The sequence below is a fragment of the Alexandromys fortis genome, unplaced genomic scaffold, assembly GCF_014885135.2.
Source record: "Alexandromys fortis isolate MF-2015 unplaced genomic scaffold, M_Fortis_MF-2015_v1.1 scaffold_16, whole genome shotgun sequence".
Classification (NCBI taxonomy): domain Eukaryota; kingdom Metazoa; phylum Chordata; class Mammalia; order Rodentia; family Cricetidae; genus Alexandromys; species Alexandromys fortis.
In genome coordinates, this window is record NW_026067893.1 from 4487423 (window position 1) to 4513456 (window position 26034).

Below are 26034 nucleotides of genomic sequence, written 5' to 3' on the forward strand. Positions count from 1 at the left end.
AAGAAGGGACCCACTCCTAGCTGAGAAGCTACTGACTGCTAGACAGGGAGAGTCAGTTTTCCTTAGGTACCCTGACTGTGGCCTCACACCCATGTGCAAATGGTCAGCACTAATTGGATTCGGCCGGAGACTCCCGTCTGCCGCGTCTTCTTCGTGATGCCTACACCACTTTCTGTTGGAGGCCTGTGGTGGTTTGAATGAAAATGGCCCCCACAGGCTCAGAGGGAGTGGCATAATTAGGTGTGGTCTTGTTAGAGTGGGTGTGGCCTTCTTGGAGGAAGTACGTCACTGGGCATGGACTTTGAGGTTTTGAGTACTCAAGCCAGGCCCAGTGTCTCACTCTCTTCCTGCTGTCTGCTGTCTAGATGTAGAACTCTCAGCTACCTCTTCAGCACCATGTCTGACCACCCATGATGACAATGGACTAAACCTCTGAACTATAAGCAGGGCCCCAATTAAATGCTTTCCTTGGCTGCAGCACGGTCTTCTCACAGCCACAGAACACTAACTAAGACAAGACCTCAAGCATTTCCTTGGCTGCCAGGGAGTGACCAACTTTACCCCATCGCGCACTCTCGATGGCAGGATGCTCTGCCCTGCCACAGGCCCATAGCAACAGGGCAAGCAGACCAGATGCCGAGATGCCCAAAACCATGAGCTAAAACACATCTTAAAGGGAGGAATCTAAGTCGTCAGCCTCTCTGCTGACAACCTACATCAGCAGCAGTGGACCTGACTCTGATCTGTAAGGCTAAGCACTCAGTAGCTTCTTTATTCCCGTGGTGAGGCCAGCTCTTGATTTTGACTCCTGGTCTGACCCTCAGGCCCTCCCAGAAAGCCATCCCACCTTGGTTCTATGCCCGAGGGGTGTCCTAGCCTTACTTTTGTGTACCTGTCCCCTTTTCAGGGGCTGCAAAGAGCAATCACCACAGGGACATTGCTCGCCCACTGTCAAGAGACCAAGATCTCTTTAAACAACTTAAAATGTGTGATGTTTGTTGTTGGGTGTAGTTGGTCCCTCAGCGGCTTGTCCCCTACATAATGCTTAAAGATGGTGAGACTAAAGAGATGGGATCCAGTAGGAAGCCACCAGGGCACTCACTACTCATGGGTGCTCTTTTGGGACCCCGTGTTAGTTCTCAAGAGGTTGCTTGAAGCACAATTAATAAAAGCTCAGTGACAGATATTGGGGTTCAAGCTGAAGATCCAAAAAGCAACACAGGCAGCCACTGGCTCTTACCTAGACCTCAGCCTGAAATGGCGATCCTGCCTCCAGGAATCTCAGAATGAGTCTGTGTCTGAGAACTGTCTCCTCCTGTTTTATAATCCTCTCTAGGGCTGGGAATAAAGGTGTGCACCACTGGGATTAAAGGCATGCACCACCCGGTTTCTATGGCAAACTAGCGTGGCTACTAGGATTAAAGGTGTGTGTTACCACTGCCTGCTCTGTAAGGCTGACCAGCGGGGTTGTTTTACTCTCTGATCTTCAGGCAAGCTTTATTATTAAAAAATACAAATGAAATGCTTTAAAAAAGAATATGTCCAGCCACTCCCCAGCTACTCCAAATTCCTGTCTTACGAAGTGGTAGCTCCTACTTGCAAGCCCTTTGGTTGCTGGGATGCCATCTGCCCTGAGTGCTCTCCCAGACCCAAATGTGAGGCTGGCTAGCTTTTTATTGTCAATGTGACCTATCTAGAGTCACCAGGAAAAGGAAATCTCTCTTCAGGAGCAGCCCAGATTAGAGATTAGACTGGCCCGGGGCCATCTCGGTGTGTGGGCATGTGGGGGGGGTGGGGTCTGTCTTGCCTGGAAGACCCAGCCCACTGTGGGTGGCACCATCCCTAGGCTGCTGGGTCTGGACTATGTAAGAAAGCTAGCTGAATGAGTAAGCAGTTTCCCGCCTCCAGGTTCCCGCCCATATATCCTCACCAACGGACTGTGACCCGGAACAGTCAGATGAAATACACCTTTTCCTACTTAAGCTGCTTTTGGTCATGGTGTTTATCCCAGTAGCAGAAAGCAGACTGGACACGAGGAGGTGGGTCAGGATACTGAGAAAACAGGCTTCTTTCCCAAGCACAGTCACATCATACAAACCCCCTGCCCGGATACATTCTTCCCTAAGTGCTCCAAGTCCAGAGCTGCCACCCTCCACACCAGTGTCACCAGAGGTTCACCTGGCGAGGTAACCAGACTTTTTGCCCACATCTTGCCTAAGGCTGCACGGTGGCAGATTATAAAGTTAGGCCTTAACAGTATGGAGGGGGGTGTAAGGTCAGGTTGGCCAAACTCTGAAGGAAGAGTAAGGCTGTAAACAGAAAATCCGGGCCTCACAGTAAATCCAGTTCAAGATAAGGTCTTGAAAAGTACTTCAGGAACATCACGTACATCTACAAGCTAACTTCCTTCCCCATAAACCGCAAAGCCCAAGGGGTAAACGTCGGGTGTCCCCTAGAGCCCCACCGCTCAGTGTCGCCTGCCAGTTTTCCACCTTCAAAGTCCCTACAAGAGCTCTGATGCAAGGATCCGGGACCCCCCCCCCCCCCATGAGTACTTTTAGCCTTGGTCAAAGACTTGTGCGCTTTAACTCCCTCCTTCCCTGAGCACAAGTCAGCCAGGACCGCCCAAGATTCTCACTGAACAGAAGAGGCAGGCGCTTAAGCCGCCCTGCCGGTCTGACCAGGTAGTCCTCCCAAGGCCAAGCAAGACAGTCTCTACTGCCCTACACCAGTTCTTCCTTCCCCGTTACATCCGGGATGGAACCGGATGTGGCGAAACCCCCGGCTAGGAAGCCCAGGGAGAACCAAGCTGAGGAAAGCCAACGATGGAGGGGCGTGCAGAGCCCCAGCCTCAGCGCCAGCCTGCCTAGACGCCGTGCTCTGCGAGCTTACGGGAGGGAAGGAGGGAGGGGAACCCGGTCTGGGACGCACGGGTGTTGGAAGCTCGCGGAAGAGGGGTGGGGAAAGCCACGACAGGGGCCCAAGTTACCGTTCCCACGGTGGCCGGCGGGAGCCCACGGCTGCGTCCGATCCTCGAGGAGGGCCTAGGACAGCTTTACGGAAAGCGAAAGTAAAAGTCCAGGAGCTCGAGGGGGAGGAGCGGGAGGGGCAGAAGCGGGCCGGGCGGGGCTGTGCGCACCACTCGGGGAAAGCGGGCCACGCGCGGGAGAGCGCGTCCACCACTGGAAAGCCCTTTCCAGGCCCGGGCGCGCAGGCTGCCTCGGCTCGCCGCCTGGTTTGGGGTCGCTCTGTGAGGTTCGGGCAACCCTCTCCGCGGCACGAAGCAAGCCGCTCTACAGAACTGGCCAGCCGCGGACTCTAAGGAGCTGCCCGCCAGAAAAGTGATCCCCAGAATACCCTCCGCAAATCTGCCGCGTGCTCAAAAAAACTGTGTGCATGGTCCAGTTCTTCGCAAAGCCCCCCAGGAGTGGGGCCCAGCGAGTTGGAGCCACTCCCCTCCCCTCCCTGTCTCACCTGCTAGACTTATGCAAAGTTCCCAGCACTCACCCAGAAGCGCGCGAGTTTGCAAACCGGTTGAAGTCAAGGATCCCGCTGCCGCGCAGTCCCTGACGAAGCGCAGATGGTCGAAGTGCAGATTGACTCAAAGATTTGACGTCCCCTCAATGGCGGGGCTCCTGTTTCGTCATTTTCCCTTTAACGCAATCAGCTCTACAGGATACCGTGCACCAACTGTAGCTTTGGTCAGGTGTCTTTTCAGAAGTTGCTTGGGAGGGGACGCTAAGGGCAGTAATTTTGTCTTTAAGCAAGTCTCCACCTCCTAACTCTGGCTTGCATGGATATTGCACCAAAATCATTCGTGTGTGCTGCCCTGTTCCAGGCACTATGAGGAAGCAGCGTTTCCACAGGTCCTCCTTCATGTCACCTCCAACGTGCGCGCAAACGCCACACACACACACACACACACACACACACACACACACACACACACACCCTGAGCCTCCAAGTCCTCTCTTCAGCTGTCCTAAGAACCGCTAATTAACTACATTCACACTGAAGCAATGGCAGTTTTAGGCATACCAGAGATCCTTGCTTCTAGAACCTGCAAGTCTCTTGAATCACCAGGGCTTTTTTCTTCTTCTTCTTCTTGAGCCTGAGTTTCAGCACTATGTCTAAAATCTTAGCAGGTATGGGCACTTCCTGGACGTCAAGATAGACTCACCCCAGTCAAGTGTGAGGGAATAATTAAAACCAACAGTTCTTAATATGAATGAAGAATTCCATTAAATGAAACTACATTCTGATTTATCCAGGGTGTAAACCTAGACTTTCCAGGTTAGCTCTGAAGTGTGGAAGGGACTTTAACAGTCCATCTGAGCTCATTCAGTAGTGAGGTTTTGAGTTGCCCATATTCAAGCTTGCATGAAGGAGCCAGGTTTGTGGACTATTGTTGTGATAAGCAAAAATGTGCTACATTGCTGCAGAATATGACTTTGACTATGTGAAGGTGTGTTACATTTGTTTATGCTACATTGTTAACGGTGTAAGGATGTGTGTTTAATTAGGCAAAGATGTGTTGCTTTTGTTTCACCTTGTCTTCCTATACCTAATAGCTCTAATAAAAGCTGAGTGACCAGTAGCTAGGAAGCAGAGGGATAGGTAGTGCTGGCAGGCAGACAGACTAAGTAGGAGGAGAAATCTAGACTCAGGAGCAAGAGAAGGAAGAGGAGAGAACAAGGGAGAAAGAGAGGGACACTCCTGGGGTCAGAAATCAGGCACAAGAAGCAGGAAAATAGGACAGGAAGGAAGGAAGGAAAGAAGGAAGGAAGGAAGGAAGGAAGGAAGGAGGGAGGGAGGGAGGGAGGGAGGGAGGGAGGAAGGAGGGAAGAAGAAAGGAAGGAGGGAGGGAGGGAGGAAGGAAGGAGGGAAGAAGGGAGGGAGGAGGGAAGAAGGGAGGAAGGAAGGAAGGAAGGAGGGAAGGTAAGAGGCCCTGAAGCAAGGCATGAGCTAAGCTAAGTCAGAACATTCATAACTAATAAATTATGCAAATATTCTGAACTAAAAGAGAAGCTGAAACCCCAAACACTTCTGGTCCCAAGCATTTTGGATAAGGGTTGTGGTCACCCTGAGGATCAACCTCATGCCAACTGTCTCCCCTCATTTCCCGCCTCCTCACACTGGTCCCTGAATTATAGTAATGAAAATATTCTCCTAAATGAGGTCCCTGAACACTAAGAGAGAAAACTGGAGAAAGATGGTGTGGGTATGAGCCAATTGCAGAGCCTGTTGTCTCAGCCTGTTTCCTACGGCTACAGTAAGGCTCAGCATTTCAGGATGAGTGACATTTGGCTCACAGCTCTGGAGGCAGAGGGCATGACACTGACTTCTGGCAAGGGCTTGCTGCTGTGTCATCCCTTGGCAGAAGAGAGGAAGGCACCGGCAACCTCAGTGTCTCTGTGATGACATTGGTTCACTAATTGCGACTTGTTAGGCCCCATCTCCCAATAGATACCTGGGGATAGAGTATCCAAGACATAAACTTTGGAGGGCACACTTAGAACCCTGCGTCGGCACAGAGGGAGGCCTGTGTTGTTGGTCTTGCCAGAGGTCTTTACTTCTGCATCCTTAAACTGCCCCTCTTCCAGTTCTGTGTGTGCTGTCTCCCTCTAACTCATGAAGCAGAAGACCACTTGAACTGGATATCTCAGCAATTCTCATTTTCACAAGTGGGATAGAGAAGGTGGAGGAGCAGCTGTGAGGTACAGTCAGCCTTCAGCAGGTAGAGCCACTCTTAGCTTTTCCCATTAGGAAATTGTTCCTGATTCATTCTCACAGTTTGGGGGCTCCCACCTAATTTCCCAAGTCAGGCTTGAGAAGTCTGGTACACAGCCAAAACCTCAGGTCTGTTTCCATTGGTTCTGGCTGGGGACCACCCTGCTATCAGGAGGGCAGTTTCACAGTGGGAGGCACCTGAGCCTGGAGTTCTTGCCTGCTTTCTATTTCACCCCCACCCCACCCCCATCCCAGTCTCTGTTTAGGGCGTGGCAACTTCCCTCCCTGCTCTGATTGCCCTAACCTCGCCTAGCCTTAACTCCAGGAAGAGGCCAAAGGTCGGAAGCTGATAGGCTACTGTAAAGGTACTAACTGTAACCCTGTGTAATAGTTTCCACTCCCGGTGTTCTACTTAAATTTTTTTTTAAAAAAAGGAAATTTCATGAGTAAATCCAGATTTCTGGCTTCCATGGGAAAATGAGAGTATTTGGCAATGCCGAATATTCTCTTGACATCTGTTGACTGAGGAGTGTTGCCTGCTATACATGGGGACTTAGGCATCCACTTGAGGTCTGACTGTTGCCTAGGACCTCACGTCTGGCCTCTGGGGGTATTTTGGTGTAAGCATTAAGTTTGCTCCATTAGTTTACTAGATCTAACTGAGAACCAAGGACAGGCCTTATTCCAGACCCTGAAACACACACAAGTTCTAACATGGACTATGGTGTTATATTTATGGTGGAGGTGATTCTGAACAATAGATTCATTCATATTTAGTATTTCCACACAGCAATAACTGCTCTCCACAGGTGGAGGACACATAAAGCAGTCAGGTCCTGGTGGGGACAAGTGGAATGTCACTTTGTAAAGGGTGTCTCTGAAAGTCATAAGGTTGCCTGTAAGCAGAGACTAAAGGCAGTAGAAACTCCCCAAGGCCAGGAGAAGGGATTTTTGTCACCAAGCCACCCCTATTAAGACCTCTGAGACAAGAGAATAAGCAGAAAAGCCTCGAGGAACATTCTAGTCCCAACACCAAGCATTCTTATTTGTCCTTATATATTTTTGAATTCCAGTATAAGTTAAACAGAAATGAGTATCTCAGTAAGTTCTTATTTTGTTACTACAAAATAGATAAAATTCAGATTCGGCATTTATCCTTCTAAGAGGGTGAGTTAGTCCTCTTTTGTTCCCAGGGTTTGGAGAGGTGTCCTGTCTGCATTAGTCAGAGGGGCCACAGCCTGTGTTTCTAATTAGATTCCAAGAGGGGGTACAGCTATTCTTTAGGTTCCTTTTCTGGAGTATGATCATGGCTAGTGTTCACCAGCTCCCCCCACCCCCACTCTCTCTCACACACCCTGAGATCTGGTTATCCACATAAACATGATGCCACCATGAGTTAACTTTTCTATTTTGAGAAGCATGTCAGCTTGAAATACCCCCACCTTGTCTCAGACGCATGCGTGCTGACGGAGTTGCCAAAATTGTCCCTTGAGTAAGTGGCAGCTTTAAAAGCCAACCAGCTGGGGACTCCACAGCAGAAGGTCAGCAAAGGAAAGTAGAAGTTGGATTCTGAAGGCTCAAGGCGTCCTGAGGGGTTTCATAGTGGTGGGATTTTGAAGGCGTGAGCATCTTGACTGGGTTCTGGCTTTCTGGCCTGTTGCTTCTCCCTGGGTACCACACTCCAAGATGAACGTGCAGGCCTGCTCTAGGTGCGGCTATGGCGTCTACCCTGCTGAGAAGATCAGCTGTATAGACCAGGTCAGTGGAGATGTTCTACGGTCTCTGGGAAGATTGACATGCCTGGGACATGTGTCTTCTCACATATAGAGCTCTATTATGATAAGGGAAGGGCGCATTCTACTTTTCTAAGGTTCTACTCATTTCTGTGCCTTCTGTGCTGCTTCAAGAAAAAAAAATGTTTCATTTTAGCATGTTCTACTCAAGTGTATAGTTCATGAATTTTAGTTTCATTTTATCCATGATCCTCAACTTTTTACCTTAAAGTCTGTGAGCCCCGAGTCGGGAGGAAGACCACTAACTGTCCGTTTTTTTTTTCTGTGCCTTCCAGACATGGCACAAGGCGTGTTTCCACTGTGAAGTCTGCAAGATGATGCTCTCTGTTAATAACTTCGTGAGTCACCAGAAAAAGCCGTACTGTCACGCGTAAGTGTCTGATAGCCAGCCCCCACGGCTTGGCTTCTGGTTTCCAAAAAGTAGCCAACTGAGGGATCTGGTTCTCAGCTACAGGCTGGACTCTATGCACCCCCTCTGGGAAAGACTCAAATCTAGTCACGGAAGAGCCCTAATGTGGGACTTAGTCACGGAAGAGCCCTAATGTGGGACTTTGGCGAAAGACCAGCTGCCCCATTGTAACCATGTGTCAGATTATAAAACCTGTAGAACGCGGCAACAAAGATCTGAATAGATGGGGCTCTAGAAGTGCTCTTAAGTGATGTCCAGATCTATGCCCGCCCTCAGTGAAAATTACCTCCATGTTACGTGTGTTGAATTCACTTATGTTTATGAGGGATAAGATTTAGTGGGAAACCATGAGCTATGTTCTGGAGTTTTGTGCTCATCCATCTTAAGAGACCAGTTTTCCAAGAAGTCACTTGTCCCTCGGATCAAGCACTTTTCTAATTTCGATTTCCATTGCATTTGCAGCCATAACCCTAAGAACAACACTTTCACTAGTGTCTACCACACGCCTTTAAATCTAACCTTGAAGAAGCCTGTGGCCGCCACGGGTGGGGTAAGTCACTTAGCTTTGCATTTTGAAATCACCTTTAAGGGAATGCCTTGGGCTCAGACCCCTGCTGATTGTTAAGTGATTCTGTTTATACACAGGCCAGTTCACTTGCTCTTCACACACTCAGAGTGTTTATAACTGCTCTTTGTCCTACCACAACAGTGGAGACCAGTACACAGGTCCTTGGTTCTAGCATAACCTTTGTGTCTGGCCAGCCAGGACACAGTGATTATCACTTTGTATTATAGGCCTTGCATACACTAGGTAGTTAATACATAATCGGAAAAGGTTTCAAGGAGTCCTTCTTTTTTCCCTCTGTTGTATTTTGGAGTAGAAAACCAAAGCCCTCCGGGTCCACACTCCATAACTCCCTTGAATGAGCGGCAGTTTATGATTATCCAGGGATAGCTCAGAGATATTTTAAGAAATGAAGTTTGCTTTGGGAGGTAGGTGAGAGGGCTAGGCAGGCGAGGGTGGTGTGCTCGTACGTCCAAGCGTGTGCTCTGTCACCCGCCCAGCTGTTGGGAGCGTCGTATCTATTAATACGCTGCGTCATCGGCCTTCGTCTCTCTACAGGCCCATGAGACGTTGCTCTGTGGCATAGAAATTTAGGCAGATTTCTAAAATTAGGGATGACCCAGCAGGTGCAGGGCTCTCTAGTAATCTCTCTTCCTGGCACCACCCTGTTTGCGTTGACTCTGGCACTCGCTGGGCTGTCCTTAGGAAAGTCTGTTAATGCGGCTGGGCTTGCATGTGTCGTCTCTGCGGCTGCTGTCACCAGACCTCCCTCCCTAAGCACGCGGCATTAAGTTTGTATTTAACAAGCGCATGCAGTACTGACTGGAAAATCAGTCACTTCATATATAAGCCAGGGGAGCTGATACTGTTCTTATCTCACTCTCGAGATGTACAAACCTGTACAATCCCATCCAGATCTTGGCGTACAAATCCAGATCTGTCTGGCTGCAGAGTCCATATGATTGGCCCACTTGTATACACACCTGGAAGGTGGCAAACTGCAAAAGCCAGAAAAATGAAAACTTCATGTATCCAGAAGTTTCTGTGGTTGTGTTCAGGGAGAAGGACTTGACCTCAGAATGCATGTGTCATGCTCTGTACAAAGAGATCTGTGCTGTCTGCCATTTCCTGGCCTCCCTCAAGCCTCAGCTGACAGGGCTGTCTTAGAGTTATACAAGGAGGCACACAGTGTTTACCTTTCCCTGGGCAGCGGAGGGCTCGCTTCCTTTTAACTGTGTATGACAGTCCTAACCTGGAAGGATGCGTGGGTAATCTATTACTCTCCTTTAGATCCCAGCATGCCTGACAGTGTCTATTTTGTTTGCATCTATATGACCATGTGACAGTGTGTACGTGTTCCTATGTTTGCACATGGGCAGTGTGTAAGGGTGCTAGCAAGTGTGACCAGACATACATGCACATACAGACACATGATACACGTCCTGCTGTATATATGTATACTTTCATGGGTATTGTATGTTTATGGTATGTTTGAATATATACATATGTGTATATATGTGTATGTGGTATGCATATATGCATGTATGAGTCTGTCTGTGTGTGTGCAAGTATATTTCTGTGTATATATGTGCATTTTTGTATTGTGTGTATAGTGTGTGCACATATAAAAAAATTATTATTGAGACCCCGTTCTCCAATTTTTTTCATTAGGAAAAACTGAAATAAATAATCATGTCCTTTTTAGGCCCCAAATCTTTGAGCTACCCTAGGGTGTGTGATGAACAAATTCTTCAACACTACCCTTCAACTCTTTGAGAAACACAGCCAATTCAAAAAGAAATATATTCAGTGCTTATGTGCTAGAATTTTCAAAGGAAGGAAAGGCCTACTTCAGTGAGAGTGGGGATAGGGGAATTTGGGTAAAGACTTCAAGCTGGCATAAATCTATGATTTGTCATAGACATATGATTTTCTGCTTCACAAGTGTCATAAAAAATGTTTATTAAGCCAGAAGTTCCTGTTTTCTGAGAGTGGATGGAATGTCTATGGCTTCTGTTCAGAGATCGAACTTGCTATTCAGCATCCCCAGTGGCATGGCAGCTTTGGCTTCTCGCCTCACTCAGTCCAGTGGCTGTGACTGTCAGTTAGGGCTGACAGTGCTGGGCAGGGGTGGCAAGGTGGCTTTCTGAAAGTGCTCCGCTTGTTTTGGTCATACGTTGCTTTTTCCTTAAGTCATGATTCTCTAGCAGGGTCCTTTTACCCACGACATTTGCTGATTGGAGACTCTATCACTGTCTCAATTTGGAGGGAGGAATTATTGCACCTGGTGGGGAACCTCCTGCCATGATCAGGGAGTCCCCAAGACAAAGACTTAGCTATGTATCAGGAACCCTGCCTTGAGGTTCTGCTCATGACAGTCTCTCCAAGTCCACTGATAGTCTCCCGTGGATCTGCACCAGACAGTAAGCAGTCGCAGCCTGGGAAGTCAAAGACAGAAGTGTCCTTGCCTGGAAACCGGAACTCCTAGGTTTAATTTTTCTCTCTGCCCCTGTTTCTCCATTGTCTGTAAAACGGAGGATTTAAACTTCAGCTTGTAAAAACTGAAGTTTTGGGGCTCCATCTCAGATCCAACAAATTGTGATATCTTGGCTTTGGATCTAAGAACTTGCTGATTTTTTTTCTTATTATGAGTCCTTCCATGGAGTTCTCTTTAAGAAACTTTTGCTTTCCCCCAAATCTGGAGGTATTGACCTGCCAGTTCTCCCCAAATTGATCTGGATGGGGACACGATATTGTACATCTGTGCCTTTGCCATCAGAGTTGGAATCATTGTGTGACTTATAGATCCTGCCGGCGGCCTATCATAACCGTGTGAAAATATGAAGGCCCGGGGACAGTAAGAAATCTGGAGGAAGATAGCAGAAGGACTTAGTTTACCAGTTCTCAAGATCTACTATAAAAGCAACATCTTGTCACTTAGTGCACTGAGCCAAAGACAGACAGTAGATGAGATATCACAGTCTTGCAATGACACCAAGCACCACCGCAGTTCACTGTCAAAAGAACGCTCTTTAGGCCACTTGTTGGAGAGACTGAGGCTTGCACACTTGCTCACAGCTAAACGGCTGGAGAGTCATAGGACTAGATATGGGGGGGGGGTAAGTTGGCTCCTATACTAATACTACACACAGAAATCAACTAAAAGGGTATTTCCAGTCAAAACAGGGAAGGAATAGACTTACACGGAAATACAAAAGGTAGACAGACTCCATGACGTCAGAGAGCCAGTGCTTTATCTAGCTGGGTGGATGGTAAGTGACGGATTAATGGAAAGAAAGCCACATGGAAAGACTTTCCCGTGTGTAAGTTTGTGGAGAATTTTGATGTGGGGTTCCCTTCTGCATGCTGTGAATATGTTTTATTACCATTGGTTAATAAAGAATCCCACATCAGAATTTAGCTTAAAAAGCTACATATTCACTTGTTTCCGTGTGCGTATGTATGTGCGTATGAGCATTTGTGCCTGGGCGGACACATGTGGTTAGAAGGCAACTCGTGGGAGTCAGCTCCCTTCCCCCACCTCGTGAGTGTTGGGGATTGAATTCAGGGGGTCAGGGCTGATGGCGAGTGCCTTCACTAGCTGAGCCAGAGCCACCTCTATCTTTTTGACTGCACCACTCAAGAGCACTTTACCCACAGCAGGGGTTCCATACCCACCACCTGGCGGGTGGCACAAATGAAGCCACAGTGGGACCAATAACGCAGTGAGCTTTGTGGTACCGCTAAGATGCCTCCCAGCTGAGACTTGGAAGGACCGCCCCAATTTAGCTGTGCACCGCCTATTCTCTCTCTTTTCTCCGATGGAAATCTTACGGTCACCACTTTCACTGTGTACAGGTCAATGGCCAAGAAGATGGTAAGCAGGTAGAATCCGTTTTCCACTGGGACATGAAGTCCACGGATGGAGCAGGCGCACCTAGTGGGCAGCCACTGCTGAGTGAGGTGAGTGTGGAAGGGAGAGGAGGGGCAGACCAAGCAGAAGACCACTATTGCTGTCACCCCTAAGGGACCACTAGCTCATCCTTTATACACCGTGTTGCTCCATCTGTCTTTAGACCTCCATTAATCCTTCCTGAGGGCACCCCAACTGTGTCTGCCCAGCTCAGATTTGTCACTTTCTGTCCTCCAACCTCAGGGTTTCTGTCACCAGGAACAGTGGCCCCAGTTTGTGGCCAGTGTTGCTCTTCATCCCGTGACACTCCCCCTGACCCCAGGCCTTCCTCTCTGTCTCTCTGTCCCCCTCCTCTGAATCAGCCATTCCTCCCTGGTCCTGTAAGGGCCTCCTAAAATGGCTCTGCCTGCCTCTGCCTCCCACATGCTGGGATTAAAGGTGTGTGCCACCACACCAGGCTGTAAGAGATTTGTTTGTTTTTATGGTGGCCCATTTCCTCCTCCTTTAGCTCTTACATTCTTCCTTCCCCCTCTCCTGTGATTTTCCTTGAGCCTTGGAGGGGGTGATATAGATGCATGTAGGGCTATGAATATACGATTATTTATTCTGGGAACTTTGACCAGTTATGAGTCTGTGCCCTAACTGCTGCATGTCTGACCAAGGCTGAGAGCATCACTAACCTGCGGCTACAAACTTCAACATGCAGGACAGTAGTACATGCCCCTACTGCCAATGGCCTCTCTGGCCTTGGTATCTTGACCAGGTCACAATACCAGATCCATGTGTGTCACAAGTTCCCTCCTGTAGAGAAAGGGTCTCAAATCAAGTCAGAAAACAAATTTATCACCTATAAAATTGTGGCAATTGTGAAGATTAAAGAATAGATAAATGCAAAGATGTCAGAGTAGTGTCAGGTGCAAGAATATCAGCTATTATTATTTTTATTGATAATTATATGCCAATGTATTTTTCATTAACCAATGTGCATTATTTTTTTGTTGTCTTTCCACTCCACAGACACTTGAGAGCTAGGTCCACATCAGCACCTTTTAAGCGTGTGGATGTGTGTCAAGGATGCATCATTGAGAGAAGATGCAGGGTGTTGCCTTATTGGTGGGCAGGGCTCTCTGCTCTTACACATGATAACGTTGCAATAATTACTCTTTTGGATACGGGGGTGTGTTCCTAGAACAGACAATGAAAACTGAGGTTGTGTTGGCCAAGCATACATGCCTTTTCATTTTCATGAAGGTTGTCGATTGCTCTTGCATACAGGTTACCTTAAAATGCTTCATTCTCCCTAAAGTATGTGTAAACACACACAAGTTTTTTAGTGGTGATTTACTTCTTTTGTTTTATTCCTGAAGTTTTACAGCAAATGTTTTAAAAGAAAAATCTTTTTCTTTTTCCTTTGGTTTTCCCATTGACAGATACAAAAAAAGTAGTAAGCTTTCGAAATTTTGCTGGGTAAAGCTACTTACTCAGACCTGCCTAAGGTGACCTCTCCCTGTCCAGTCTTAGTACACAGAGGAGCAAAGAAATATTTTATTGCATAGGGAAGGTTTTGTAACATAGAAGATCTCAGGGAATTGTTAGTCAAGATATTAGGTCATTTTCTTGTCTGAAAACCAGGAGCAGTTTGGTTGACTGAGACCCTGTATGTGTTTAGGGAGCGATATGCTTTTTAGAGAGCAGATTATCTTCATAGTGAAGGATTGCTGGGGTTGGGTGTGGTGGGCTGTGGGGGGAAGTGTGGGGTGGGCTGGGGGGAGGGTGGGATGGACTGTGGGGTGGACTAGGGGGTGGACTGGGGGAGTGTGGGGTGGACTGGGAGGTGGACGGGGGGGGACTGTGGGGTGGGCTGGGGGGAGTGTGGGGTGGACAACCAAGCAGGCACAGAATGTTTCTGGACGCATGTGCCTGCTTTCTTTGTAGAGAGACTATTGGCCAGGGTACGGAGACAGGAACACTTGGTGTCCAGGAGATCTTCCAGACCCTGAGATCGTAAGGATGGTTGAAGCTCAGTCTCTTGGTGAGGTAAGGGCTTATGAACCACTTGCAGTCAGTAGGTAACAATTCCTTTACATATTCCTTTATTTGTAAGATTGTGATGGAAAGAACATCTGCCCTTGTCTTGACTTGACTAATGTCTTGTCACCATGGAAAAACCCCCTGACGGGGGATGTTTGTTTTTGGCTCATGGATGCAGGGGTCTCAGTCAATCATGGCAGTGACTTGTTCACAGTGTGTACCAGGAGACAGAGAAATGGCTTCTCTCTGTCTCCGCCCTTCTTTCTCCCAGCATTTACTTAGTTTTCCCCACCTAGCTCTGTTCTTCTGCCCTATCACAGGCCAAGACAGTTTCTTATTCATCAACTAATAAAAGCAACACATAGACAGAGGACCTCCCACACCAGGAAGGGAGATGTCTAGCTATAATGCCCCTCTCCCCAAGATTCCCATGTCCCAGTCTGTGGATCTTGTTACTCAGTTTTCTTACACATCAAAGACACTGTCCAGATGTGATTATGTTAAGGATCTCATGGTAATAAGGAGAACCTGGATTCTGAGGGTTGCCTCACAAGGTTCTCTCCAGCCAGTAGACAGGGAGGACAGGGCCAGAGGAAAGTTACTGTAGTGACAGAAGCAGAGATCAAAGCCATGTCAGGTCAAAAAGTGAGGACCACGGGGGCCTCTGAAGAGAGAAGGGGAAGAGACGGATTCTCCTCGTGTTCCAGAAGGAGCTGGTCCTGATGCCCACAGTAGACTCCTCACCTCCAGAACCATGAGGGAGGAGTTCAATGGTGCTGGAGCAGAGAGGGTTGGGAGAAACCCTTCACTGCAGATGGTGCCCTTGCTTCTTCTCTACACAGCCCATACAAAGCTTCCCATTGAAGACCCTGCTGGGGAAATTACAATTAGTTTTTGTAACTTTTTCCTTTGGAAAACAGACAGCAAGATAAACAGAGTGCTGAGGTCATATTTCTCATTAGAAAAGTTACCCCTCGAATTGCTCAGAAAAAGATGAGACTTCTCTCTTCCTGTGCTGTAGAACTCACTCTCCCTGGAGATGAGCTCCAGCCGAGTCTCTTGGATTAATGGCCACACTATGATACCAGGGCACCCGAGGAAATTGTACCAGGCTCCCCATAAAATGATATAAACACTAGAGGTGATGCCCTTTGACTTGGGGACTGTGGGTCCTCCGTCTAGAGGGTGTTATTTAAGGAGATAGATTGATGCGTTTCCCATGAAGGGGATGAGTCCAGTGTCTCTGATGTCATTGTATCTCATGAGCTCTCATCCAGCACCCGGCGGGTCCTCATGCCTCTGTGGTCCCTCAGCAGGGCTATCCAGAAGACTGTGAACAGCAGCAAGGCAAGGGGAGCTTCCCAGCCATGATCACACCTGCCTACCAAAGGGCCAAGACAGCCAACCAGCTGGCCAGCCAGGTGAGAGTCCCTGGCCTCACTTGGATCCTTGATGAGGCTAACTTTCGACATGAATGCAGCCAGCCCTGCAATTCAGGAGAACAATACAAAGAACGTTTTATAGGGTTGTGAAAACCAAGTTTTCCTTATAATGTGTTTTGATTGGGCCACATCTACAGACTGTGGAAAAGGGAAGAATGCAGAGGCCACAGAACTCAGCCAAAGACTCAAATAAATGTTCCTCCAGGCTGCTGGTTTTCCTTAGAGTGGACACAGATCTACCTGGAGAGTGGCATAGCTTATGGGTTAAGAGCTCCGGCTTTAGAGACGGAAACTTATGATTCGAATCCTGGCTCTTTCAAACATTTGCTGTGTAGCTCTGGTCAAATTACTTAGCTTCTCTGCCCCTTAGCTTCTTGCTCATGGTAAAGAATAGTCCCACTAAATGTGATTGTTGAAATGGTCACGGCATTTTGAAATGTTGAAATGGCATGCTATTTAGTGACACTTAGAAGTGCCTGGTACTCTATATTGGCACATCAGCAAAGAGAACGTTTGTGAGCACAGACTCGGTTTGTTTTGTGCATGCCTGAAGGTTTAGCTTCTGGAGAGCTGTAAGGCAGGGTCCTCCCCAAGGCTTGAGGTAGGTGTGACACGGCTTTGACTTGGCTTCTCCTTGCCAGGTACAATACAAGAGAGGCCACGAAGAGCGCATCTCCACGTTCACTCCAGTGGCAGACACTCCTGAGCTGCTACGGGCCAGAGCTGGGGGACAGCTTCAAAGTGACGTAAGAAACGGTGTAGGAGGGCTGGGGAAAATGGATCAGTGAACAAAACATTTGCCATGCGAGCCTTAGGACCAGAGTTCAGATCTCCACAGCCCTTTAAAGATCCAGACAAGTACATTGCGCGGCTGCAATTCCAGTGCTCGGCAGGTGGAGATAAGGGTTCCTGGAACAAGCCGGGGAGCTAGAGTAGCTAGAATCAGAGAGCTTCACATTGAGTGAGAGACCCTGCCTCAATACAGAAGGTGGAGACCAATCAAGGAAGACACTAAACATCAACTTCAGGTCTCTCTATGTAAGCACATATATGCAAAGGAGCCTGCAGACATGTGTACCCATCCTCATGTGAAGACACATACACACAAACATGTGTACCACACACATATGAAAAATGACTTGGTCTAAGGCATGATGGTCCTTACTTAAGATCGCTCGTTTTTTGTTATCTGGAGGAGAGGGAGGGAAGAATGGAGGAGGAAGCCTGATCCCTGCTGGGCACCAGAAAGAGCTTCCTGAGGTCATTGTCATAAGTCAGCCCTGGCCGACCTTGAAGAAACTCTTTGAACAGAATGCACTAGGTTACATTTGCACCCAGCCAGGCAGTATCAGATGCACGTGAGAGAAACCTCTCCAGCCACTGCAGGCCCGAGAGGCTGACTTCTGAGGATGTCCCTTTTCCACCATTGTCCCTTCTCATAGCCCACACGCTCCACCATGTGCTAGGTCCAAGAACCCAGTGTGGTTCTGAATGGAAGACGGGAGCACAAATCCAGCTTTGTGGCTGAGATCTGTGACAGAGAGGACCACTCTGTGTCCTAGACTTGACATTAGCTCCTCAGAGACAGCCTTCCTGCTTTGCTCCACAGCCCCAGCCCTGGCCCCCAGCCCCAGCCCTGGCCCACAGGCCGGGGCTCATGACACTCTGCGTGGACCCCCTCAGATGTCTATTGGGACTGCGGTGGGGCATTCACTGGTTTCTTTTGAACTACGCAGGTGAGATACATGGAAGACTGCGGAGCTCCGAGAGGAAAGGGCAGTTTTCCCGCCATGATCACACCGGCTTACCAGATAGCCAAGAGAGCCAGTGAGCTGGCAAGCGATGTAAGTACCTGTGGCCATGTCGTCGTGTTAAGGAGGAAGCCAGAACTTAGCCTGGATCAGGAAGTCAAACTTGCTGCCAGTTTTTACATGTTTGCCAGGACCAGGAAGTACCTTTCCCTCACCATTGTCAGCCATTTCCCCTGTGACAGTGACCTGCTGCTTCAGCCTGAGCCGCATGCCTTAGATCCACACAGACAGAGGGCCCCACGAGCATGTATTTTTACTCTGTGACCCTCATAACGAGACTCATTGATTTTTTTTCTTACCCTCCAAACAGGTGAGGTACCATCAACAATATCAAAGAGAAATGAAGGGAAAGGCTAGTTCTGTCGGGGCTGAGGGCGGCGTGACCAAGGAATGTACAGACCAGTATGGCCAGGTATGTGGTACTTCTGGGAGAGGCCTTGGTCCTCTCCAAAGCCAGATCGGTTTGTCCCCTACAGCAGTGACAGCCATGGACATATGATCGGGACATATGATCAATATACAGATCACAAATCCCAGCACCTTGAAAAGCAGAGCCTACACCAGTGTAGTGACTTGGCCAGTAATAAGACATTTTCATCTCTTCACTGAAGGACGATTACTAGGAACCAAACTGGTTGGGTTAAGCACTGCATGAGCATTTGAGGGGCTGAGGGGCTGGCTTTGTGGGTGAGAGTGCTCGCTGTGTTAGAGAGAGAACTTCAGCTCAAATCTCTACCACCCACATTTATAGAAAAAGAGAGAAAGAAAAAACCTGGTCTTTGCCATGTTCAACGATAACTCCAGTGCTGTGCAAGGGGGAGACACGGGGATCATTGGGGCTTCCTGGCTGCCAGCCTAGCTTCCGTTTCAATGAGAGACCCCCATCTCTAGGAAATAGGGTGCAGGGTACTAGAAGTCCCCCTTTGGTCTCTGCACACATGCACCCCTGCACATGTAATACACATGCACGTTCAACATACACACCCCAAAATGTTTATCTTATTGAAAATATTGAGTATTTCCATAAGTAACAGAAATTACTTCCTTAGGAAGTAAATAGTTCATCTAGTTTACTAGATAAAGCAGTATGATCTAGGTTACAAAAGGCTTTATTCTACTTGATTTCTGGTTACACAGCACACATGGCTGATGGGGAGCAGTGCGGAGATGTCAAAGCGCCTTCTGCAGAGATCTGCTATTGGGTCTAAACAAAGTAGTGTTTGAGACTAACGGAATGCAACCACCATGGATATTCAGTGGCAGCATGGGGTGGGAGAGTCCCTTGGCTTATTGGATATTGTGATGATTGATAAGAATGAGGGTGACAGTTTTTTATGTATGCATGTATGAACGAATGAATGTATGCATGCATGTATGTATGAATGAATGAATGTGTGTATGTATGTATGCATGCATGTAGTATGTATTATATAGTGGTTCCGGCTCCAGGACCTAGTGTCTTAGCACCACATGGTACGTCTTTGGTAGTCCCTGAAATGTCCCCTGTGGATGAGCTTTCCTGAGATCAGGCTCTTGAGCTATCTATCACTGCTGAGGACCACGCATGTCAAGCGGGACACATTACTGACCAAAGCTTTTGATTGACTCATCAGGTTTACTCAGAAGAGTGTGATGAACCTCGGGGAAAGGGCAGCTTCCCAGCCATGATCACCCCAGCTTATCAGAATGCCAAGAAGGCCAATGAACTTGTTAGTGATGTAAGTACTGGCAGAGTCATGGGAAGTGGAGACATGGGAATGCTGGGGGCTGCACTTACTGCTCCATGGGGATACGGGAATGCTGGGGGCTACTCTTACTGCTCCATGGGGATACGGGAATGTTGGGGGCTGCTCTTACCGGTAGCCACACTCAGACATCTCTTAGAGTCAAGTGAAAGCAGAATATGCTAGTGTCGCCGCAGGTCCAGATTCATGGTGTCTTCTTGAGCTGCTCGTAGACTTTGAGCCCATTTATCTGTCCACATGGAAATGAGACTAGACAAACTGTCCTGCTCATGTGTCATTTGAAAAGGTACAAATGCTGGTCCAAGCAGATCAAAACCCATCGTGAAACCAAAGCCCCATTGTGAAATTGAGCCTTTTAGGGGAAAAGCTTACTGAAAGGATGTAACAAGTCTTTCTCTGTCCCACCAGCCAGCTCCCAAATAGTGACACGGAGACTTATTACTAATTATGAAAACTCGGCCTTTAGCTTAGGCTTGTTCCTAAATAAGGCTCATAACTTATATTAACCATTTATAGTAATCTGTTTTGCCTCGTGGCTCTTTACCTCTCTTCCATCTTGCACCTCCTGTTTCCTCTCTGTGTCTCCTGTTGGCTCCTATGTAGGACTTGATTATCTCTACCCTCTTCCTGTCTCTGCCTGGAAGTCCCACCTATACCTAGCTATTGGCTGTTCGGCTTCTTATTACACCAATCATAACACATACATCTTCACACAGTGTACAAATACCCCACAACGAAAGAAGTCAGGTGATTATCAAATTGAGTGTGACCCATTGAGTGATAAGTGGTTTTTATTTGGAGAATGTTAGCAGATAGCAGTCCTTGAGAGACGGGCTATAATTAAACTTGGTAAAGTGTGGCACCCTTTGCAGTTCTTAACCTGGCCACTCAGACGTGGTCTCTGATTGGAACCTAGTTCATCTCTCCCCTTTACTCTTCTTCTTCTTCTTCTTCTTCTTCTTCTTCTTCTTCTTCTTCTTCTTCTTCTTCTTCTTCTTCTTCTTCTTCTTCTTCTTCTTCTTCTTCTTCTTCTTCTTCTTCTCCGCCTCCTCCTCCTCCTCCTCCTCCTCCTCCTCCTCCTCCTCCTCCTCCTCCTCCTCCTTCTTCATTCTGCCACCGTTCAGTGAGTACCCAGTAACCCAGGACAGCACCACCTTTGCCCCAGGAAGGGAAATGCAAGACTTTACTCCTTTCTCTGCAGACAAAGCAGAAATGGTGTTGGAATTGAGGGCAGGCTAGGGTTAGAATTTCTCCTTATGGTGGTCACCTGAGGTACCTCTTCCCCTTTCTCCAGGCAGAGTTAAAGGGGACAGGAAGAGTTTTAATATGAAAAAGAATCAAGTGATTTCTAAATTTAATAAAGGATTTTAAAGAGTCCAGAGAAATCTTCCTTCCTTTAGAGAATTCTAGCACGTCTGTCCGTGTTAACATTACATCGGGGGTTATTTCAGATTTCTCGTGTGGCAGCCACAACCCCAGACTCTCTGTGTGTGCTCCTTCCAGATAAAATACAGGCAGGACTTCCAGAAGATGAAAGGCGCCGCGCATTTCCACTCGCTCCCGGCCCAGGACAACTTGGTTCTTAAGCGCGCTCAGAGTGTGAACAAGCTTGTGAGTGAGGTGAGTGTTGGGGAAAGCCATTCTCCTGTACGCTTCCCCTTTCTCCAGTGGATGCAGTGGCCCTGTTGAAAAATGCCGCTGCTGCTGGCACTTCTATAGCCCTGGCACTTACTGGGTAAGTGAGGCAGGAGGGTCAGGAGTTTAGACCCAGTGAGTCAGAGGCCAGCCTATACTACGCGAGACCTTGCCTCAAAACAAACAAAATGAAACCACACATATTGCCTGCGTGTTACCTGTTTCCAAATCAGGCGTACACAGAACCAAACAAGTTAAATCTTTCTCTGTTGGTTCAAAACTTTCTTACTAAATATTCAGAAGTGCCAATCAACAGATCTGTAGATGTCAGAGCAAATACTATGTGATACAACTTTTAGAGATTTATTTCAAGTTTTAATTGTGTGTGCGCGCGCGCGCGTGTGCACAAGCACATGTATGTGAATGCAGGTGCCCTCGGAGGCCAGATGAGGGTACCAGGTCTCCCTGAAGCTGGAGCTACAGGCAGTTATGAGCCACCCACTTGGGAAGCAAACGCAGGTCCTCTGCAAGAGCAGCAACTCTCATCATTGGACCGTCTCTTTTTCCTGCCTCTGAGCCATCTGTCTAGCTCCTATGCTCCAACTTTTAAAACTATAAGTTGTTTCATTCGTTTGGAGTCAAAGTCTAGGAAGACTGTTGCAAACTCCGTATTTCTCTTATCATCACTGGAGTCAGAGTTGAGAGAAGCTGTGTCTACCACAGGAGTTCCCCTTTCCTTCCAGGCTGGCCTGGCTGCTCAGGGGTGCACATTGCTTGACCCACCCCATGTTTAAGCCTTAGTTGGCAAGAACATTTGTCCTCTAGTTCCCTGGAGCTCTATTGTCCCTTCATGGTGGCTCCTGTCAGCTGCTGTTCAGTACTTGAAGACCTGTGAGTGGCAGCTCTGACTATGGGAAGATTTGTGGCTATGAAAAGTGCCCGGTGTCATGTTCTCTGAGGCTCGGGCCCTGAGATGCAGGTATCTTGGAACACCCTGTTACTTCTGTAAGGCCTTGATCTCAAACCAAGCTGATCGGTGACCCTCTGACCTTTGGCCTTTGAATGCTCAGAATCAGACTTTTCTGAGCCTCACCAGGAGCCTTGGATGCTTTGAGATGGTAACCAGGTGCTGAGAGCTTAGAAGTTCTAGATGATTCTAATATTCTAGAGCAGATGTCGGCACACTACGGCCTTGGCTTCAGTTCTAGCTCATGGCCCAGGTCTAGCTCAGGGCCTGTTTTTATAGATGAAGTGTTCAGGACACAGTGACCTCATTATCTGCGTACATACTGCTTTTGGCTGTCATCAAGATCTCACGGGTGAACATGAGCACTGACATAGAGACTGTGTGGAGGGCCAAGCCTGAAATATTCGATCTGTTTTGTTAGCTATATGATAGAATAATGATCATATTAATATATAATTAATATTAACATATAATACTATATATGATACATATAATATCATTTTGTTAGCTCTGGTAGACCTGTGCAGTCATTGGACCATCTCTTTTTCATAGCCCAGAAAAGGAAAGTTTCTGGAGTGATATAGAGATCTCAGGGACAGAGGTAGAACAAGAGATCGTTGAGCAGGTGGAGGAAAGGAACAGCTCAGGCACCCAGGAGGGGTAGATTCACCCAGGAAAGAGCCACTCCCTTTTCTCCGTGAATATACATAATTGAACATATGACTATCAAGACATGTATTTATAGGGCCTGGAGATATGGCTCAGTGGGTAAAATGCTTGCCACACAAACAAAAGGACCCAGGTTTGGTGGCTCCTTAGAACCCAGTCAAAAGACAGAAATGGTGGTGCAAACTTATAACTGCAGCACTGTGGGTGGGAGGGTGTGGGGTGGGACCCGGGGAGCAGAAGCAGCTAAGTCCTGGGAAGCTGCTCTCCGGCCAGTGTGTCTGAAGCAGCAAGTTCCAGCATGAGACCATGCCTCACAAAAAAAAAAAAAAAAAAAAACGAGGTAAGATGCTCAACACGGACCTCTGGCCTCCACATGTGGACTTATGAGTGTGTGTATGTGCACACACGCAGTTTAAACGTTTGTTCTGTGTGGCTGTGTCTGTACCTGAGTGTATGTTTATGTGCCATGTGCATACCTGGAGGTCAGAGAGCATTGGATCCCTGGAGCTGGACATTCTCCATGTGGGTACTGGGAACTGAACCCAGGTCCTCTGGAAGAGTGGTGGCCTCTTCACACAGAGCCATTTCTCTAGCTACCCATCTCGCCCCACTTTAAGGAACTATCTCTAGCGGTAGGATTCAAATGCATACATTTTCAACTATACGTCATTTGTCTGCATTGAAATGCACCTTGCACACCTTTAGAAGGTGTAGCTCCGCCATATGGTTTTTATCAGGCCCTGTCACCATTTAAGAGGCATTTCCTTTGGTGAGTGATCCCACTGGCACTTTCTGTTTTGTTTGTCCCTGTGATTATCAGCCCTGTCTCTCTTGGTGGTGCTCACCTTAACTGCTTTCTGTGGTTACCTGGGACTGATAACAATAGCCTCCCATCCTGCAGTTACTCGGGACTGTCTGTTGGCTAACAATGGCCTCACATCCTGCGCGCGCGAAGCACAGGGGGGCTCCTATGCCAGCCCATTTTAAATTAAAGATGGCTTGCCTTGGAATGGGTTCTTCCATCGTATTCCTTTGTAAAGTATTGTTAAATTTTCCTGATGTGTTCACAAAGAGACCTTCATGTGGGTCTAGAGTGGGAGGAGTTTCTCAAGTGGACTCATCTCTGCAGTGGGCTCTCAGATTTAACAGGGCATGGCTATCACATAAACACGCAAGGCATTTTATTCCAAGGGCACCCACGCCATTTATAAAACCATTTTGGCCACCATCATTATTGTTGATATTTGGTGCTGCAGAACAACCCCAGAGCCCCATACTGGGGACACTCACTGACACCTAAGTTACAACCCAAGCCCTGGGACACTCACCATCACCGGGTTACAACCCAACCCGACTTACAGTTCTTGATCTGTGCAAAGAGTTACAGTACTTGCTTTTGAGAAGGGCTACATATTTGTAATTTTCAGAATGAGAGAATGATATAACTTGCTTTGCTATTTATTTTTATAGAGGAACACACACACACATACACACACACACACACATTTTTAGTATCCTCTGCCCTACTTTAAATCTTGAGTTGAAAGTTTTCTAAAATAATATCCCAGTCAAGTCTTGGGGCTTTTTTCAAGAATGATGTCCGGTTTGGTTCTACTAAGCACCTGGTGTTCGGTTTTCCAAGGTGGAGTATAAGAAGGACCTGGAAGGTAGTAGAGGTCACAGTATCAACTACTGTGAGACTCCCCAGTTCAGGAATGTGAGCAAGATCTCAAAATTCACCAGTGATGTGAGTTATTCCTGAGCCATCTGTCTGGGCATGTTTTGTGAGCTGAGCTTCTGTGTCTCCTGAGAGACGGTCTTGGTGACTATATCCATGTGTCTTGGAGAAGCATGGCCTCCCGGGTGCATGGTACCTTGAGTGTTGGTTAGGCATGTCTTCTGGGGTTAGTCTGCTTGTCACCAAATGATGTCACAACCCCAGCATTCCCTGCTTGCCCGTATGTGACCGAGTCCTCAAGGCAGGACTGTGTACATCACATCTGTGTGGCGCAGTGGCTGCTCCTGGTGCTGAATGCTAGCATAGGAGCCCGATGGAGCATGTAGTGTCCCCTTCACTGTGGCTGTGTGCTTCGGAGCTGATTTATGATCTCATGTGACCCTCATCGTCAGCTGGAGAGACACCGAACGCTGGGGTGCCACTTAGGAATGTGGATGTCCTCAGAGAAGTTTTGAGGACGTATTTATTCCATTTTGGGTTTCCTTTTATTCAATAGACAGCATTTAGGACAAGTCTCATTATTCCCCATGGTTGCCATAGTGATGAACTTTTACTTCATAAAATTTGGCAAAGATCGGGTTCTATTTTTTGTGCATAATCGTTCCTCAATATCCACAGGGGATTGATCCAACACCCCCTTGGTAAATGCTACAATCCTCATATCCTCAAGTACCTTATGTAAAAACATTTTAGTAATGAGACACAGCCTTTGTGCACACAACTCAAGATTACTCATGATACTCAATGAAGCACAATTAATAAAAACTAAGAGACAGAAATTGGTGTTCAACCTGAAGACCAGAAAAGCAAAGCAGTCAGCCACTGGCCGAAACTGGTAAATCTGCCTGCAGGAATCTCCGAATGAGGCTGAGACTGAGAGCTGTCTCCTCCTGTTTGGTAATTCTCTTTAGTTCTGAGATTGAGGGTGTGTACCATATACCACTACTGCCTGGTTTCTATGGCAAGCTAGTGTGGCTACTGGGATTAAAGGTGTGTGCCACCACTGCCTGGTCTGTAAGGCTGGCCAGTGTGTCAGTTTTACTTTTCTGATCGTCAGGCAACTTTATTTATCAAAATACGAATGAAATGCCACTACGACTCAATGCATCAAAGACGCTACATAAACAGCTATGCTAGAATTGTAAGAGCAAAGCTTGCTCATGTTTAGTAAGACACAGCCTTCTTCTCAGAGGTCTCAGTCTGTGGTTGGTTGAAGCTACAGATGCAGAAGCCGTGGATACAGAGGGCTGCCTGCGTGTAGACAATGATGTAGTACCATGCCCTGACTTGGCTTGTGGCCCCACAACACTGTCAGGGCTCAGCCATTGGTTGTCCCCTGCCAGCTCCGCAGTCTCACGGTACATTTCCATACTGGAGAAGTCTGATAAATTTAAAATTAAACGTGTAAAAATGAACCAGTCTGCTTGGTGCTCCCACGAGACCAGTTTCCGTGTGCTTGTTTGTCTTTCATCAAGTTCTTGTGTTCTTTTGAAATCTAAGTTGTTTTTAAAGAGTTTATTTTTTTCAGTAGTGGAATTGTGTTTATTTTTAGTCTTAGACCATTAAGATAGTTTACCTTCATCTAG

At 47.5% G+C, this 26034-nt stretch overlaps 2 protein-coding genes across 12 annotated transcripts in view; one reads left to right on the forward strand and one right to left on the reverse strand.

The window, feature by feature from the left end:
• Window positions 1-3953, reverse strand: part of Casp7 (caspase 7) — a 37810-nt gene extending 33857 nt beyond the window's left edge. The window contains exon 1 of one of the 3 annotated variants that reach the window (XM_050149764.1): window positions 3508-3953. The gene's annotated coding sequence lies outside the window, so the exon portion shown is untranslated. Of the gene's footprint in view, window positions 1-2989; window positions 3400-3474 lie in introns of those variants that run through there. The other 2 variants (XM_050149772.1, XM_050149759.1) reach the window with 2 other exon arrangements.
• Window positions 3590-26034, forward strand: part of Nrap (nebulin related anchoring protein) — an 85213-nt gene continuing 62768 nt past the window's right edge. For 6 of the 9 annotated variants that reach the window (XM_050149649.1, XM_050149664.1, XM_050149655.1 and 3 more), the window contains exons 1-11: window positions 3590-3701; window positions 7799-7893; window positions 8395-8482; window positions 12356-12460; window positions 14346-14447; window positions 15755-15862; window positions 16525-16629; window positions 17620-17727; window positions 18005-18106; window positions 19308-19412; window positions 20943-21059. In XM_050149649.1, coding sequence (XP_050005606.1) covers window positions 3624-3701; window positions 7799-7893; window positions 8395-8482; window positions 12356-12460; window positions 14346-14447; window positions 15755-15862; window positions 16525-16629; window positions 17620-17727; window positions 18005-18106; window positions 19308-19412; window positions 20943-21059 — 1113 coding nt within the window. In that variant the 5' untranslated portion in view covers window positions 3590-3623. Of the gene's footprint in view, window positions 3702-6157; window positions 7489-7798; window positions 7894-8394; window positions 8483-12355; window positions 12461-14345; window positions 14448-15754; window positions 15863-16524; window positions 16630-17619; window positions 17728-18004; window positions 18107-19307; window positions 19413-20942; window positions 21060-26034 lie in introns of those variants that run through there. The other 3 variants (XM_050149699.1, XM_050149708.1, XM_050149718.1) reach the window with 3 other exon arrangements.